This window comes from Sinocyclocheilus rhinocerous, unplaced genomic scaffold (assembly GCF_001515625.1).
Source record: "Sinocyclocheilus rhinocerous isolate Xijiao unplaced genomic scaffold, SAMN03320098_v1.1 scaffold2613, whole genome shotgun sequence".
Taxonomy (NCBI): Eukaryota; Metazoa; Chordata; class Actinopteri; order Cypriniformes; family Cyprinidae; genus Sinocyclocheilus; species Sinocyclocheilus rhinocerous.
This window is the reverse complement of record NW_015650705.1, coordinates 401,870-414,888: the sequence shown is the minus strand read 5'-3', so window position 1 is coordinate 414,888 and position 13,019 is coordinate 401,870. Positions and strand designations below refer to the sequence as shown.

General features: G+C 36.1%; 1 protein-coding gene across 3 annotated transcripts in view; it reads right to left on the bottom strand.

Moving 5' to 3' along the window:
* LOC107712433 (brain-enriched guanylate kinase-associated protein) overlaps positions 1-13,019 on the bottom strand; it is a 37,309-nt gene that overhangs the window by 10,075 nt on the left and 14,215 nt on the right. For 2 of the 3 annotated variants that reach the window (XM_016517692.1, XM_016517689.1), the window contains exon 2: positions 10,915-10,943. In XM_016517692.1, coding sequence (XP_016373178.1) covers positions 10,915-10,943 — 29 coding nt within the window. Of the gene's footprint in view, positions 1-949; positions 1,105-10,914; positions 10,944-13,019 lie in introns of those variants that run through there. The other variant, XM_016517691.1, reaches the window with a different exon arrangement.

Sequence of the window (13,019 nt, the reverse complement as noted above, 5' to 3'; positions counted from 1 at the left end):
ATATATATGTATATATATATATATATATATATATACGCAGCATATATTTAGCCATTTAGCCAAAATAACCATGATAAAATAAACATGAAATGAAATAGTAAAAACTAGGTCTGTCAATTGATAAAAGAAAAATTAATTGCACAGACTTCTGCAAATAATTGCACATAGCGCTAAAATTTGAACATTGAAAGTCATTTTAATTTGCAAGTTAACTAGTTAGTTAACTACAAAAAAAAATCATAAAACGAAATAGTAAAAACTATAGGGCTATCAATTGATAAAAAATTAATAGCACATATTTCTGTAAATAATTGTGAATAATTGCACATAACATTAAAATTTGAAATCCTAAATATATTTTCACGTCTCCATATTAATGTATTTTATACAGTATTGGACAACCGATGCTAGTATAATTTTTTTCTCCAGTCTATATTTTTCAAGGTGGCTTGCCACAATTATTATTATTATTATTTTTTTTTTTTTACAAGAACTCAGTTCAACCTTTCAGTTATAATCTACCTTCATTATATCATTTATATCCCTTTTTTCCTTATATATAATATGCAGTGTGTACTATCAACTCAAAACTTAACAATTGCTGAGATATATGTGACAACTAGCCCGGTCTCTTCTACATATGAATTTTGCCATATGAAGGAGATGAGATTTAGGTGTGTCAATGTCTACACTGATCATAGTCTGTATATGACACTGCGTGATTTGTTCCACGTTACCCACTGTATATTGACAAGTATATATGTGTGTATATATATATAGAGTATGATTAACGTCCTGCATGTGTGTACAATAGCATATTCATTGGTCAACACTTGTAGCAACAGCACTCATGATGGTCAATCTGTTACAGTTCAGCACTCGACGGAGATGCACATGGTTGATGGGATGACTGTGGTGGGCGGACGACGGGGTTGAGAGAGCGTCTTACCTCTTTTTCTGATGTTTACAACCATTTCGAGAGGTTTTAAGGGCTGTTTTTCCAATATATATCTTTTTCATGGTTTTTCGCAGTAGACCACCTCTCATGAAGGTCTGTGTATAAATTCTCTGCTCCCTAACAGGGATTCCACTTATTCCTGCTTGAGTCTGCACGTTTCCCTTGCAGCCCTGACAGACCGCTGGAGATCCTGCCAACAGAGCAAAGAGAGTGGCGGGTGGCGCTTGCAATCATTTTACAACATAATAGCGACAGCAATTAAAACAGTCTCATCAAACTTGCGATTCATCTCGAAGCTTCATGCATGAATCTGTCACGGCGAGAATGAGCGTGCGGCAACAGGCTTAATTAACCTCTTTGGGCCGATGCCACTGTGCTGATGTTTCGGTGTGACTGGAGGTCCCTCACACAGGTGCGTTTGTGAGCGACGAGATGAATTAAGGTAGGAACGCGATGAGACAGCTTGTGAAAAACATTCACATGCAGAACCTTCGTGTGCGTAAAAGTTAATCTATAGAGTGCTGCAGCTCGGGGAATATTTATACCACACATTTATGGCACCTTTTCCACTAATAGGGTTCGAAACAAGGCCCAAAACTCTTCAAAAGTTTCAATAGAGGTGCTTAAACTTCAGAAAAGGATTGCCAGCCTCACTATATCTTATATGAGCTATTGAAAATGTATTTTAGATGAAGTCTGTCATTTTTGCTAAATTTGTTACCAAGATTTGGGACATGCTAAATGTGTTGTTTTCTTGAAAGAAGTCTCTTATGCGGAGCAAGCCTGTATTTATTTAATCGAAAATACAATAACAGAGTAATATCTCTTTCAGTGTTACATGATTGTTCAGAAATCATTCTAATATGCTGATTTGGTGCTCAACATTTCTTATGTTGAAAATATCGAGCACATTAGAATGGTTTCTGAAGGATCATGTGACAATGAAGACTGGAGTAATGATGCTGAAAATTCCGTTTTGCAACACAGGAATAAATTACATTTTAAATATATATTAAAACAGAAAACGGTTATTTTAAGCTGTCATAAAATAGCACAATTTCACTGTATTATTCTGTATTTCAGAGATTAAAGCTTGAATGCAGTTACAATTTGTTTGAGAACAGTGAATGAGATTGTTCACTTCCACCATGTATGGGTTCAAATGGTATCAATTCTTGTTTGTCATTATTAAAAGGACTCATCTTGCGATACATGTGTAACCGGTTCTACTTCGGGATTCGAACCGCGGTCTCCGGCATGGGAGGCGGGCGCTCTAACAAGGAGGCTAAACACTGAACCTCACTCCCATCCGGGTCACGGCACCAAAAGTAACCGGTTCTACTTCGCCTCACTCCGAGCGGGATTCGTACCGCAGTCTCCGGCGTGGGAAGCGGGCGCTCTAACAAGGAGGCTAAAGGCCATGGTCTTTATGATGGTGAGGTTTACACCCACAGCTCTTACGGCAGTTACACATGGCAAAATATGACATTTTTTGGACAATTAAAATGAGACATTTTTGCTAAAATGAATTACATATTAACAGAATATGTGAAGATTATTGCATTGTTGTATCATTTTGATCATTTTTTGTCGTTTTAATTTTAAAGGGTGGCACCTCTACTCTAAAAGTGGTGGGGGGAAATGTTTTTGGGATGTATAATGAGGATTATGATTTTGTGATTCCAAACAATTTACAACCAGGTTACAGTATACATTACCATTTAACATGTACTACATTCTAAATTAGGTATCATTAATCTTTTTCACATATTTGTTCATCTTGATTAACATCCATTTTTAAATATACAAGAATTTCTGTGTAATTATGTGGCGTGTTTTAATCTCACATACAGTATCTATTAGTTGGTGTTATTTTAGTATCATTGATATACTATTATAGTTTTTGTTACTATTTGAATTAGATTTTATTTTTAGATTTTCAGTTTTTTTATTTTCATTTTAACATTTTAGTAAGTTTTATATGTTGTGTATTTTGTAATTTTTATTGTAATTTTTTTGTATTGTTTTATTTATTTGCTTAAATGTCTATATAGTTTTTATTAAGTTTTAGTTTTTTTTTAATTTACTTTAATTTAAACTAAATAAAAATGAAAAAAGTTGCCTTGACAGCTAGCTGAACTAAAATATTTTATAATGTTAATTTAAATTAAATAATTTTTTATGGTTTTAGTTTTAGATAATGATAATAACCCTGTGAATAGTTAAGAGAGTTAGTAGATAATCCAACATATCTAATACTTTGCAGAATAAAAACACACACACACAGACACACACACACACACACACTATTTATGCCTCCAATGCTTTATAAATGTAATAATGGGATTTATTAAACCCTTTTCAAGGAAAGTGCTTTGTGTGTTTTTTTTTACTTCTGTTTTTATTTTTGAATAAATAATTGCACTGAAAGACATCATTTTTCCTGTATTCCTGTTGCCTATTTCCATCCAGTCTTATCAGGTGAGGATGGAGAGATATTTGTGACAATTGATTATGCGTTTCTCTTTGATTTCCCCCGCCTCTGACTCATCGCACACTCATTTTTTTTTCTCTCCCATCTGAATCACCGCAGGGTGTCAATATAACGCATCTCCCTAAATCCTCACCCACGAACATTTACCACATCACAAGGGGCAAGTATACTCCCACAGCAGGCCATGGAAGTCAATGCGGCTTATATCACGGGGGGCTGCAGCCGCTGCATTGGCTGCATTTGATCTTTCGGAAAGAGCAGCTGACATTTTAGAGGCACGAGGGAGGGAATGAAAGACAAGTGGAGCTGGAAGATTAGAGGGGCAGGAGTGAGATGGAAGAAAGGAATGAGCGACAGAAAAACGAGAGGTGTGAAACGGCCTCGCATCTCACCTCCACTTTGTATTCAGCCCCCTCAATGCAGACACACACATAGCTGCACTGACATACATCCCATGATGCACCACACATATCCTCATGGACCTACATACACATCGCAAAGTCTGTGGATCAACCAAACAACATGGAATCAAAATGGAAAACTATCCCAATTGCGTTCCGGGTCAAAATCCAGTCAAAAGGGGGGATTGGGGGTCGCTTCAACCCACAGACTAAAAATAAAACAACCTACAATAACAGTGTAAAAGTAGCCCAACTCTGCAGGAAAACTACAGACTTGGCAACACTGCGAGAGACCAAACAACTTGATCTCATATAATAAACAATAACATTAATTGCATTAACAACAATAATATTTGTATCTTTTTTTTTTTAAATACCATTATTAATTGATTACAATAACTATGATGTGACTATGTATCTTTAATTACATGTTTGTCTTAGAGAGAAAAAAAAACAGTAAATACTGTAGATTGATGTAAGTCTCACAAACCTAAGATATTCAATACCATTTAAATGTTTGAGGTCTGTAAATTTTTTAATGTTTTTTAGAATATGTCTCTTATGCTCACTAAGGCTGCATTTATTTGATTAAAAATACAGTAAAAACGGTAATATTGTGAAATATTATTACAATTTAAAATAACTGTTTTCCATTTTAAAATATTTTAAAATGTAATTTATTCTTATAAAGCAAAGCTGATTTTTCAGCATCATTACTGCAGTCTTCAGTGTCACATGATCCTTCAGAAATCATTCTAATATACTGATTTGCTGCTCAAAAAATGTTTATCATTATTATCAGTGTTGAAAACAGTTGCACTGCTTAATATTCTTGTGAAAACCGTAGTAATTCTCCGGTGAATTGAAAGTTGAGAAGAACAGCATTTTTTTAAAAATAGAAATCTTTTGTAATGTCTCTACTGTCACATAAAAAAAATACAATTACTCACGGTTCTGTGAAGCAGACAGTAATAGTTCACTTACTGAGAGAGTCTAATTCAAACTGCTAACTCGTAAGTGAGTTTGAGTCTGTTTCTTGAATCTATTTCACTGATTCATTACAAAGAATTGGTCAGAATATGGTCATTTGTTCAAGAATTGGATCGTGCTATGCCCTACCACATCTAAACACACTCACAATTTTCCCAAATGTCACCAACGGCAGCTAGATTTGAAATCATTTCAATAATTTAGTCACAGTCAGTAGCTATTTGCAAAATGTTCTCAATACACGCTCATGGTTTTAATGTGCATGATTCATCAGTACACATTATTCCAAAGAAGAAAAAAGTTCGGTTGCACTTCATCACTGTGTCCTTGTTACAGTGTAATTACGTATGGAATAATATTAATAGGTTATTGTAATTATACATACTTTATTGTTATTACTATAGTAAGTACATGTAATGTGTAACAATGACACCATAAAATAAAGTGTTACCAAAAGTTTTTATAGGAAAAATCTTGGTAACACTTCAGTTTGGGGTCCAGTTTTCACTATTAACTAGTTGCTTATTAGCATGCATAGTACTAGCATATTCTTGACTGATTATTAGTACTTATAAAGCACATATATTTTAGATCCTTTAAACCTACCCCATACCTAAACTTAACAACTACCTTACTAACTATTAATAAGCAGCAAATTAGGAGTTTATTGAGGCATAAGTTATAGCTAATAGTGAGAATTGGTCCCCAAACTAAAGTGTGACCAAAATCTTCCTAAAGGAAAGTTTCTCGTAATTGTAAATTTTTTAAGCATGTTTATTTTAAAAATCATAAATCTTTATAACTACATAAGAACGTTTGGGGTGTGAGTTTGCAGTTTGTGTTATACAAAAAGCGTCCAAGTCCACAGACCTTTTATTACTCAGGATATGAAAAAACCCATTATAAAATCCCATAGGAAAATCTTGAGGGAACGCATGGCGAATTAGTCTTCTGGGTGTTAACGTTATGACTGCAGCACTCTGTTAACGTTAACCAGTAGGAGGTAAATAGTTATTTACACATTACTTCAGGATACTGTCATAGCCAAAACAACCAAAACCTTCAGTCTCCACGTTCCCAGCCAAAAAACCTCCTAAAAAAAAAGTCAAGTCGGAAGTACTCCTCCAATCATATGTAAACTCACATTCAGGTCTGGCTCCTTTCTGGCATGAAACCACTGGCCACTTTAAACAATCCACTCAATTCCCGATGGATACAAACCAAGTCCTGCCCTACATTTGTTTTTCTCATTGACTATTTTGTTTTAATCTGAAATACATCACATTATGGAAGTACAACGATTTGTGAATGCCATTTCATTCTGACTTTAGAAAGAAAAGCCCTGAAATTCACACATGGCACAATCCAGTCATTTATCTGCGCTGACTTGATTTGTTGTTACCCTCTCTGTCTCTTTCGCCCTCTATCTCTCACTCTCACTTTCAATCTCACATCATCCCTCCTTCCACCAGCCACCCACTTGCAAACAGCGGGGAATAATTATGTCTTAAGTGGATTATGCGGCCTGCAGATGGCAGATAAACGGAGAGGAGAAGAATCAGGACAGTCTATCCGGGTAGAATTGAGGATGAGCAACGGAAATCTGATGGGTGGAATGGGATTCCAAGAAGCAGCAGCGACACGTCGCGCTGAGGGCCATGATAAAATGTGTCATGGTGCCCAGCAAATCAACTGGGAGTCATTGTTGCTGTGGGATTTAGATTAATTTTTGTGGAAAATTGCTTGAAAACTAGAATAGGAAAGTTTGGGATGACATCTTGTCATGACGCCGAATGAGATGAATTGTGCCGTCTCGGAGGAAGCTTTCGGTTAAGTTAAGGTTTTCATCAGTGCCTATCACCTACTGTTTGGTATTTTCAAAACCAATAATGGTTGATATCAGCATCTCACAAAGTACATGTCCTATTATGATTAAAGTAGGTCCTATTATACATCAAATTTAAAATAAAATACATAATATATGAATGACGTACATACTGTATATTATATATATGTAATATCACAATAACTTCACAATGCAAAAAAGGGTCCTAAAAACATATGCATATTTTTTTCCAACAAAATATATATGTGTGTGTGTGTGTGTGTGTGTGTGTGTGTGTATGCATGTATTTCTAAACGTATCATATATTGCAGACTGTATTACAAAACTACAATATTACATTTTGAAATGACTAACCATGCAGGCACCCATTTTCCATACACAGTATATCTCACCACAATGTGACTGAATCAATTTATACATTATTTATACAATTTATACAGAAATTATACACATTTTCTGCAAACAAAATAAAACCTATTTTATATTCAGATTTGTTTGCAATGCAGTAAGCTTATTCACCTAATTCTAATATAAAATGATATTTTTTTAAACTTTATTTTTGCTTTTGATATATTTCAAAGACAAAATATTTATACATTATGGTAGTGTTTGTTGTACTTTCTTTTTAACCTATGCTAATTTATAATAAAGAAAGAATGTGTCCAGACAGGACACATAAGTGGATTATGCGGCCTGCAGATGGCAGATAAACGGAGAGGAGAAGAATCAGGACAGTCTATCCGGGTAGAATTGAGGATGAGCAACGGAAATCTGATGGGTGGAATGGGATTCCAAGAAGCAGCAGCGACACGTCGCGCTGAGGGCCATGATAAAATGTGTCATGGTGCCCAGCAAATCAACTGGGAGTCATTGTTGCTGTGGGATTTAGATTAATTTTTGTGGAAAATTGCTTGAAAACTAGAATAGGAAAGTTTGGGATGACATCTTGTCATGACGCCGAATGAGATGAATTGTGCCGTCTCGGAGGAAGCTTTCGGTTAAGTTAAGGTTTTCATCAGTGCCTATCACCTACTGTTTGGTATTTTCAAAACCAATAATGGTTGATATCAGCATCTCACAAAGTACATGTCCTATTATGATTAAAGTAGGTCCTATTATACATCAAATTTAAAATAAAATACATAATATATGAATGACGTACATACTGTATATTATATATATGTAATATCACAATAACTTCACAATGCAAAAAAGGGTCCTAAAAACATATGCATATTTTTTTCCAACAAAATATATTTGTCCAGAAAATATTTTTCATTATTATTATTTTGATGTAATATACAACAGATGAAATAAACACACACACTCACACACACAGAGAGAGAGAGAGAGAGAGAGAGAGAGAATGCCCCTGAGATGCAGGGATCTGCTAGTTTATAAAATATTAAACCTGCAAGGCTGAATGTTGGCAGGCTGAATGGTACGTAGAAATTTCTGAACATGCGGGGATATGTACATATACAAGAGCGAACAGACGAGCTCACACATGTTAAAAATAGCAGCACCGATTGATTTAAAATTTAATAAACAACTCTTCAGAACAGACAGAGAACATCAGAGCCCAAGGTTGCAAAACATGGATTGTTTTCAGCCACGTCATTGCAGATATTATTCAGCTGATAGACTAAATACACAAAGCAGCATACACTAAAACCAACAGAGTGATCATATGCAACAGTTTTGAAGACTAACTGTGCTGCTGTACAATCAAAAGTCACTTTTTAGTGCTACATTGATGACATTCAATGGCGTAGCAACCATTATATATATATATATATAAATATTTATTACTTATAAAGCCCTGAGTGGTTTAGCACCTCAGTATTTGAGTGAGCGCTTATTGCATTATAGACCTTCATGTCCGCTGCAATCTCAAAATAATGGCCATCTGATAATACCAAGAATATCAAAATCAACTGCGGGCGGCAGATTCTTTTCCTATTCTACAGCCCTGAAAGTCAGCAGAGACCAGGACAACTAGATGAGCCCCAGAGACAGATCCCCAGTGAAGACCTAGTCTCCTAGACGGCCACCGGGACAAGACCACAGGAACCAGATGAGTCCTCTGCACAATGTGACTTTGCTGCAGCCTGGAATTGAACTGTTGGTTTCGTCTAGCCAGAGGAGAACTGGCCCTCCGACTGAGCCTGGTTTCTTCCAAGGTTTTGGAGTTTTAATTCCTTGCCGCAGTCGCCTCTGGCTTGCTTAGTTGGGGACACTTAATTTCCAGTGATATCGTCGACTTGATTGCACAGATACTATTTAAACTGAACTGAGCTGGACGATGACATCACTGAATTCAATGATGAACTGCCTTTAACTGAAAATTGAGTTTACTATTGTCCTTTTGCATTGACACACTATTTTCCTATTTTGATACTGTAAAGCTGTTTTGACACAATTTGTATTGTTAAAAGCGCTATGTAAAATATAAAATAGAGGTGACTTGACTTGACTTGACAGGATGAATTTCTTTGCTGTGTAACAGTAATTGGAATCTAATGAGAATCATCAGTGAGAATAATGAGAATTACAATTGTGGGGTTGCCCTTAATTGTCATAAAAATAAATGTCACAACCAAAAATAAAATAATATAATATAATATAATATAATATAATATAATATAATATAATATAATATAATAAAATAATTCACTTGTTATTATATATGATCTAAATAATATAAATTAAATGATACATTCAAATAAAAAAAAAACATAGGTAGAGAATATAATCTCCATTTTCTACATGCTTTTTTATTTTGGGGTGAAAATGAGGTGGACATGTTCTTGACATGCTTGTGAATTTCACTCACTTATATACAAAAAGATCATATGGTCACTTGTAGAAATGTTACTTCCTGTCTTTTAAATTTAATACCTGAAATAAACGTCAATGGATCTCTTCCTTTTTTACTATATAGAAGAAGAGAAAAGGACCAAGAAGAAGCAATTTCAGTGTGTTACATCAGATTTGCTGCACTGAGGGGTCAAGGCCATGCTGGCCGTTTGCAAAAAAATGGGATGATAATTGGTGTTTCACCTTATGTTTGCATATTGTGTCCATCAGCCCTCATGTACCACCTTTGCAGAATCATCGCTGACATAATGATTCAGACCTTCGCACCCTTTGCATGCGCTTATTCCACACAATGCAGCAACATCACCTATGGAGCTAACCAACAATCACTTCTTAACTAATTAAAATTATTTTTCAATCCAGCTCCAGAAATGTTAATTTCACAGATTATATTTTAGTGCACTGTGAACTTAAATCATCACCTATACTAGATTCTACATTAAAAACTGCATCCCCAATAAGATTCCACATGGATGATTAAGTCTGTTTCAATATTTGTTTGCATTTTAATGTATCCATTGCAGTTTATTTAATTAGCAAATAGTTCAGATAGGCATGTTTAAACAGGCAGGAAATGTTTTAGGAAATGAATGTCGGACTGCTTTTCTGCAAACGGACATCTCTGCCAATCGTGACGATCCACTGTGACAAGAGTTTTTCGGTTTTTCATTTCTCTTAGCAACACAAAGACAAGCCAGCTGAACTCCATCAGCATGATTTGAAACATTTCTGTTTCGCCTTGTAATCTATTAATAATTCATGCGAAGGAGGGGGAACCCCCAATAAATCCGTCTCCCCCACAGAGCTTGAGTCATACCTTTTCTCCCCCAACATGACTTCTATACTATAATATACAGCAGCGGCAGTAAACGCTTAGCATGCTCATAAATAATTTCCGAAGCCCCATCTCTGATGTCACCTTAGGGAACAGCGATCTGATGAAAGCACATGCATGGCTTGAATATTCTCCAGCCAATGGAAAGGTGCCGTTCAGTTTGGGAATGGCCATTATGTGGCTTTCTACATCTCTACAGGTCTTCTCCGATAAATCTATTTCCTCAGGAAAGAGGGAAACGATACATGCACATCGTGAAAAGCAAATGTAACTACTCGAGAACACTCGGATGTGATCCACAACACGTTACCAACCAAAACAACTGAGCTTCCAGAACAGACAGGAGCTTTCGAACCAGCTAACCCCCCGTTTTCTGGTGGAGAATGCGGGCATCATTGCGAAGGTGAATTCCTGCTGCAGTCCTGCTTTAAAGTGCTTTAACAGGCATCAGGGATAGAAGAAAGAGAGGGGTAGAGGAACAGAAAAAGACAGAAAGGTGAAGTCGCTTACCTTATGGTCTGCATCTCCTCGTCCGAAGCCTGGAAGAAGGAAGAAGAGGAGATTACTGAAACGAATGTGCGCCTGGTTCCCGAAGCTGCCAAGGCATCACTGCGCAGTCTCAGGCACACACAGCCGCTCTCTCCCTCTCTCTCTCCTTCTGTCTCTCCCTTTTCTCTTGCTCTCTCTCTACCCAACAGTGCCAGTATACTTCTGCACTGATCTCATGTGCGAGGAGGGGAGAAATCTTGACAGATTTAAGTGCGAATGGAAAGCACGGTTGCAGCCAGAATGCAGATACACAACATCATACACGCCGCCCCCTCTCCTTCCTCCTCCCCGAGAGAAACTCACTCATCGGCTTCACGAAGATCCACAGGATGTGAGGACAGACAGCAGACCAGAGAGAGGGAGCGGGTGAGAAAAAGAGTGTGAGAGGGAGAGATGGAGAGAGAGAGGTTTAGGAGGGAAACAGGTGGGTTCATCTGTTGATGAAAGAATCTGAGGGAGGGATGGGGAGGCACTCCGGTTCTCACATCCACTGCGTGCTACAGCTTTCTCTATCACTCGGTCTGTCTCTCTGCTGCCCCATGAATAATGCAAGAGTGAGATTATGTCAGAGAAATTCATATTCAGATTTAGTGTGCAGCAGTGACCAAGGGCTGTTCCAGCAGTCCTATTAATTCAACACCATGCAGGCAGTACGTGATCCAATGTGGTATAACACGCTAGTTTCATAGTTTACAGGCCAATCTTAAACAAACAAAAAAATTTGTAAAGCCGATTTGTTATGTTTGTACATTACACTAATTTTGTAAAGTACTTAATAATATATTTTTTATGCTGTATATGCAGTCAATATATCCTTTATGCAGTCCACATGGATGTATAACCAATGCTGTTATATTTATAATTACACCTTTGTTATAATTTTGTAGAGGGTATTATTAGATTTGTCATCTAGAAATTTAAATGTGAATTATGAAGGGAGACTGCAAAAATGTTCCCAGTATTCCCATTCAATTCAACAGCAGTTGCACCCCGAAATAATGAGGACTGGATGCTGCAATATTTGCTGCTTGGACACTAATGCTGCGTTCGATTTACCTCGGAAATCTACCGGTAAAAGAAAAATGTTACTGGTAAAAAAATTTTTTTAAAAACTGCTCTAATATAACAAAAAAAAAATGTGCGCCTGCTTTTAAAAGGCTGTCAGTGAATAAAAATTCTTCAAGCACTTTTGGCCCTGTGGACTTAAAAAATGCATAAAAGACTTTTACAATGTTCATACAAATTTCATACACGTACTGGTTTAATTACTTTTCTTGCTTTTGTAATATTTGTAATTTTTCTAAAAGTCATGAACATTTCCACCACATCATACATGAATGATGTATTGTGTTTGATAGATTTATGCGACAGAAATTGCAATGGTGGAAATTATATTTTAATCATTTTTGGAATCAAATGGATTTAATTTGTCTTGGCATTGTAAGTTAAAATATTACAAGTGATATTCACATACATTTTTCTTTTCCTCACACATCTCATATTTCTCATATCTTGTGCATTTCATTGACACTGTTGTTAAAAAGAGTAAAAAAATAAAAAATAAAATACTTACTACACTCTTAAAAATAAAGATTCTTTATTGGCATCTATGGTTCCAGGAAGAACCTTTAACATCCCTGGAACCTTTTCATTGGAAAAAAAGATTAATTGGGGATAAAAAAAAAAGAAAAAAGGTTCCTCTGTAGCATCACTGTGAAAATCCCTTTTTGGACCCTTTATTTTTAAGAGTTTAGGGGCAAAAATGTTGGTTGAGGTGGAAATGATATCACAACTGTACCTTTGTAGTTCTGAGGAACTATACATTTATATGAAAATTTGGTACTACAGTAGTTCATGCAACAAGGGTTCACTTATTATCTGCAGTGTCCATTAAAGGGGTCATATGATGCGACTACAAGTTTTCCTTTCTCTTTGGAGTGTTACAAGCTGTTCGTGCATAGATAAGATCCCTAAAGTTGCAAAGACTAAAGTCTCAAACTCAAAGAGATATTCTTTATAAAAGTTAAGACTCGTCCACGCCCTCCTGAAACGCCTCGTTTAAACAC